Source organism: Elaeis guineensis, chromosome 3 (genome assembly GCF_000442705.2).
Source record: "Elaeis guineensis isolate ETL-2024a chromosome 3, EG11, whole genome shotgun sequence".
In the NCBI taxonomy this organism is placed as follows: Eukaryota; Viridiplantae; Streptophyta; class Magnoliopsida; order Arecales; family Arecaceae; genus Elaeis; species Elaeis guineensis.
The window spans coordinates 125,757,054-125,763,250 of NC_025995.2; the positions used below are offsets into that span (position 1 = coordinate 125,757,054).

Consider the following 6,197-nt stretch of genomic DNA (forward strand, 5'->3'; position numbering starts at 1 on the left):
CGCCTGCCGACCCAGTGACTCTCGATCGTTGAGCTCTTGTCTTTGTCATGCTGTTTTCCTACCTCGCGCGCCAATCTGTTGCGGCCAATTGCCTCGTCGCCCGATCGTCGGGAAGCGTGCACCTGCAAAAGGAAGTCCGCACTGACCGGAGGCGGCTCCGGCGGGGACCCTCCGACGGTCAAGTCAGAGAGGTGACTGGGCAACAGTGAAATATAGACGGAGAGCTCGAGAGAGAGAGAGAGAGAGAGGGAGGAGCGAGCCTGCGTTTTCGGGAGAGACGGAGTGGATCGATCCTTTGCACTGTTGCCTTCCCCGGTATATATAGTGGAGCTAGGTATGGCGCCGTCATTAATGGCGCGGACAAGTGAAGAACTGTCAACTCACTGTAGGCTGTCAGAGCCGCCGTGAAAACGTCGTGTCGCCGTGTGGCCGTCCAATCACCAGGGTTGACCCGGCTCTCGGCGGGACAATGCCCTAGGTAACTGCGCCGCATGTCCGTGTCAGAGCTGACGACGTCTGGCGGCTGTACGGTGGTTGGAGGAGCCGACCGACCTAAAGTCGGTAGCCAGCCGAGTGGTGTCGGGCCCCTCCATCGGTCGGCGAGCTTCATGTAAGTCGGCCATATAACCTCGGGGTTCAGTCGGTCGGGATGGATACGCCTGACATACCCCCAGTCGGCGATGGGCCGTTGGACGGCCGGTGGTTAGCCGCTGATGGCATCCGTCAGTCGGTCGCCCCGACCGACGATCGGTCGGTCTGTCGGCCAGTCGGAGTCATCCAACGGAGGCGGTCAGGCCGGCTGTCGGTCGGGCCCTCCGGCAGTCGGTCGGGCCCTCCGGTCGGGCCCTCCGACAGTCGGTCGGGCCCTCCGGCAGTCGGTCGGGCCCTCCGGTCGGTCGGGCCCTCCGACAGTCGGTCGGGCCCTCCGGTCGGTCGGGCCCTCCGGCAGTCGGTCGGCGGGTATCCCCAACATTTACCATGGAAAGCAGTCAGGTCATTGATACCCTTCTTGCTATTTGAGCAACTGGATGAGAATTAAGGAACCAGACATTTCCTTAGAATCCTCGCTCAATTCATCCCATTCCCGGGCACGAGAATGATCTAAGCATACTAAGTTAGGTGCCTAAGGCTAAACTTTGTCTACCAATATCATGATGACTCGTAGAGAAATTTTTACATGACCGAAGTTTGCCGGCTCCTCCGCAGAAAACCCATCTTCCTGCTGGGTTTTCACTTTCGTTTGGGTGTCACAGAATGCAACGAAAAAATGTGATAAGTCGGAAAACCGTAACAAATTTTACTACTACACGCGTGCGACGCCCTTGGAGATAGACCTTGAGTCCCTGTACAAATTTCTTTTTTTTTGGGGTGTTGGTGGGGGAGGGGGGGTTGTGTTAGAAGTACAAATTTCTTTCAAGCGCATGAAATTCTAGGGTCCCGTACGTGGACCAGGTATAGTAACAGATACACGTTCGAGGGCATGACATCACTGGTCAACAACAATAATAATGCGCATTAATAATTACCAATCGCTACCATGTTTCAGCATCACTTTGCTTCCTGCGGCTGTACCTTTTGGCCTTTTCTTTTGTATCTTTCTGATTCGTATCTATGCTTTTTTCCTTTATGAGGTTGGAGTTTATTTATACTAATTTAAAGAAAATATATCCATATAAATCAAAAGATAAACTTAAAAAAAAAATCAAATAATACAGTCCACAAAATAGAGCCACATCTTCTCCTATATATGTCACCATCGATCCATTCAGAGCAAACGCCCACCTCCCCTTCCCCGCCCCGCCAGGATCTATAATAATCCACCAGTCCTCTCGGAGGCTCCGCACATCCACCACAGCAACAATCCCTTGGTCCTTTCAAGGCTAACGGAGGAGTCCCCCTTCTTCTTCTTGGTTTCTTTTTTTGGTTGGGGTGGAACACTTGAACGTCCTGGGGATCTTTTCAAGTGTGCAAGCGAAATAGCTGGAATGGAGCAACGCCAACAACATTTCCTTTTGCTGACTTACCCGGCCCAAGGCCACATCAACCCGGCTCTCCAACTTGCCAAACGCCTCGCCCGCACCACCGGCAGTCGCGTCACCTTTTCCACCGCCATCTCCGGGCACCGCCGCATGTTCCCGTCCTTAGCCAAACCCGACGAGGAAGTAGACGACGGCATCCTCTCTTTCATCCCCTACTCCGACGGCTACGACGATGGCTTCAAAGCCACCACCGACGACGTCACTACCTACATGTCCAGGATCAAGCTCGTTGGATCCAGAACTGTCTCCACACTTGTCCAGGACCTCGCCGCACGTGACCGCCCCGTGTCTTGCATAATCTACACCCTCATCTTGCCATGGGCCATGGATGTGGCACGTGATCGTGGCGTCCCCTCTGCCCTCTATTGGATCCAGCCTGCTACCGTCTTTTCCATCTACTACCACTACTTCCATGGCTACGATGAGCTCATCATCTCCCACAGTCACGACCCAGTGTTTGCTGTGAATTTACCGAGGTTGCCGCCGCTCCAGATTCGGGACCTCCCATCGTTCTTCTCCACCACCAATCCCGAACATCCCTACTATTCAATTTTTGGTAGGTTCAGAGAGTTATTTGAAATGCTGGATCGAGAAGAGAAGAGCTCGAAGCCAAGAATTCTGATGAACACCTTTGACGCGCTGGAGACCGATGCAATCAAGGCTATAGACAACATGGAACTCGTCGCGATAGGGCCACTGGTCACGTTCCTTCCGTTGGATGGCAAGGATTCAAACGGCATCATCTCAGAGGGCAATCTTTTCAAACCGGATAACAAGGGATACATGGAGTGGCTGGACTGCCAGCCGGAGAGATCGGTTGTCTATGTGTCCTTTGGAAGCCTTTCGCTGATGACGAAGCAACAGTTGGAGCAGATGTTATGGGGACTAAAGGAGAGCGGGAGGCCGTTCCTGTGGGTGGTGCGGAAGGACAACAGAGGGGAAGGGGTTGAGCCGGAGGACGGAGAGAATGGGATGGTGGTGGAGTGGTGCTCCCAGGTCAAGGTGCTGTCGCACCCCTCGGTGGGGTGCTTCGTGACTCACTGTGGATGGAACTCGACATTGGAGAGCTTGGTGTACGGGGTGCCGACGGTCGGCGTGCCGCAATGGACAGACCAAGCGACGAATGCAAGACTGGCGGAGGCGTGGGGGACGGGGGTGAGGGGAGAGGTTAACGAAGAGGGAGTCCTGGAAGGGAAGGAGTTGAAGAGGTGTTTGGAGGTGGTCATGGGAGAGGGGGAGAGAGGGATGGAGATCAGGAGAAAGACAGAGATGTGGAGGGACAGAGCACGGGAGGCCGTCCGTGAAGGGGGGTCATCTGACGGGAATCTCAGGACTTTTGTGGAGGACATCGCAAGCAACAAATGAAAACGGTCGAGATGTCTAGATTAAGCATCACGCATTTGCCTTATGTTGTCATCTAGTACAATGCAATGGTTGGTGTTTTCTTCTTCTTTTTTGTTTTTTTCGGGTAACATAAGGAGCAAATGCTGTTGTATTGACGTAGTAAGGCAGCGGTTTCAAACGGAAGAAATGGGAACAAAGAAAACAGAGGGCCAACCCAAAGCATAGGCCAGCAACAGTAGCCAGGTTGCAAAAACAGTTAAACAATGGCCCAGCGACTAGAAAAGTAAGATAAATAGTCCAAAATTACAGCAAAAAGGATGTGTACATAAGTCAAAAAGTGGAGTAGTTACAATGTGTACCCAAGAATGATGTACATAGCATAGAAGGAACCAAGCAGCCGACCCGCAGCAAGGCGTAAAGTATCCTGAAATTGAGTGAATAAAACAAAAGCACAGTATGAGGAACAATCGATTAATAATGAGGTAGCTTCATTCAAGATAGCAGCTAAACTTGCCGAAAAACAGAAGAAAGAGTACCACTGTAACCCAGTTAAGTAATGAGTGCCGTAAATTCAGAGAGCACGATGTCCAGTCTCCAGAAACATCATAATCAGCCCAGGAATAACAGAGAGGAGTCCAAACACAGCATGCCGGGAGGCATAACAGTAAGTATAAAGAACAGTAGAATATAGCAACATAGACCAATACTGAACACCTGATACAAAGACATAAAACTTGACAACCATAACAACCACAGAGGCCACTGTGGCTTAAAAGGGAGCAGTTGTAAACACAATATTAGAAGCATCTGCTTGCAACAAAATTAAATATTGAATAGGCAACATGATCGAGGAATCGCAGAGAAAATCCCCTCGTAAAGCGAGCTTAGCCATAAAAATCCACCACCATATTGGCCTCTCGAAATGTATGGATAATTTTAAAACATGTATGAGATGACAACCAATGCCGTAAATCTTGCAGTATTGGCGAATGCTGAAATTTATGAATAGAAGAAGTGAGTTACCAATTTATCAAGTTAAGAAAGTCACCTTCAACTCTTATGTGCATATAATTGCTGGATAGCAACCCTAACACAAATCCATGCTGTTACAAGTTCTTTTATTTGTATCTGTATTAGTATTAAAATGCTTGCCCTCATTCAAAAATTTTTCGGATAAAATTTTGACCAACTGTCGGAGAAAAAAGAATGAATTGATTTTGTAGGATTTTCAAAAAAAATTTTGATTTCTTCTGAGAGCAGATGATTAGTCATCTGCTTCTCACGTTCCATGAATAATTGGGACATTGAGGAAGATTCAAAAACTGCAAAAGGGACTGAGCAATGCCTTAGTTTTTTACCTCACGCCCAAAGTAGCCTAGACTTGTGGTCTCTGATCACATATCCCTAACCTGCTTGATTAGAACACACTGAAGCATCAAAAGTGACCTTGAGAACTCCATAGGGGGGAGATAGCCACGACGTCGATTGCGAAGAGCGAAGAGAAGGATTGTGTGAAAAAAATTACCCTAGAGCCTAGACGGAGCATCTCGCTGGTAACATGCAGAATTTGTGTGAGCAGAAAAAGCAATAGCCCGACGCACTACTTGAGATGGGAGGGAAGCAATGCGATTGAAAACTTTGTGGCCAAGCTATGTATGCCAAGACTACCTTCTGTCCGTTCCCTTCTGAAGACGTTGCCATATAATCAAGTAACGCTGGCAAGGAATTCGGACAATAAGCTAGCCGGCACATAGAACAAAGCCTCTACCAGCATTCCTGAGCAACAACACAGGTCACAATAATATGCTGAAGATCTTCAATTTGCTTAGGACATAGATCACAATGTTGCTCTGATATCAGCAGTCCACAACGAGCTAAATAAGCCTTACAGGGCATCCGATTTCACAAAAGCTGCCACCAAAATAATTTGACTAGAGGCAAAACTTGTGACTTCCAAATCCAGGAAAAGGTTAAAGATGCAGTAGAATGAGAATGATAGGAAAGCTGGGCCATATCATGCAAAGTCACAGTACGCAATTTTGGGTTGCCCCAAATAAGAGCTCATGTGCAAGAGGAATAGCACAAATTTGTGTCATCGTATCAGCCGAAAACAAGGAAGCAAGAAGTGGCACATTCCATGTCCAAGAGGGAGTAATAAGGTCAGCAACCTGCATATCAAGACATTGGGAATTCATATTAAGATAAGTAGGTGATGCTATCAATGGAATAGTAGAAAGGCAAGGGTGTGTATAGACATTAACATGGGCTGCTAAACCAAGCATTCATTGGAACTGAAACCGCACATGAGGGCTGAGTGAAGAAATTTTCGGCCAAACAACAGAGAAACGACGAGGTGTCCGATATTGAAACCATGTACCATGAAATTGATACTTAGCTTGGACTAACCTGGCCCAAAGCGAAAAAGAATCCAGCACCAAGTTCGTAACAAGCTTGCACAAGCTCTGATGACGACGATGTATCAAGGAAACCAAACCGAGACCCCCCTGAGATTTGGGTGGACGAATACTGTGGTTACTATTTTTTAACACACAAGTTGCTGAGTTGCATGTAATGCCATTTCGTATCTCACAGCTCACTACTCTAACCGCGTCCGGCATGGAAACTCAGTATTTTAATTTTATTGTGCAGCAAATAGGGGTGAAAGTAACATAGATATTTTTTGTCTAAATTTATTTTTATATCCGTTCAATACATATATATAGATAGAAATTTTAGGATTCAACTATATCTATATTTGTATCTATATTTGTATCTATAACCCTAAAAAAAAATGGACATAGATATAGATAAGCA

At 47.8% G+C, this 6,197-nt stretch overlaps 1 protein-coding gene across 1 annotated transcript; it reads left to right on the forward strand.

Moving 5' to 3' along the window:
- The first annotated feature begins 1,772 nt into the window (after nucleotides 1-1,772).
- On the forward strand, nucleotides 1,773-3,546 carry LOC140856697 (crocetin glucosyltransferase, chloroplastic-like). The gene has a single exon (XM_073254893.1). The coding sequence runs from the start codon at nucleotides 1,986-1,988 to the stop codon at nucleotides 3,402-3,404; it is 1,419 nt and encodes a 472-aa protein (XP_073110994.1). The 5' UTR covers nucleotides 1,773-1,985; the 3' UTR covers nucleotides 3,405-3,546.
- The last annotated feature ends 2,651 nt before the right edge of the window (nucleotides 3,547-6,197 follow it).

What these genes read in the sequence shown, in the direction of transcription:
- LOC140856697 (XM_073254893.1), top strand. Translation starts at nt 1,986, where the DNA reads ATGGAGCAACGCCAACAACATTTCCTTTTGCTGACTTACCCGGCCCAA.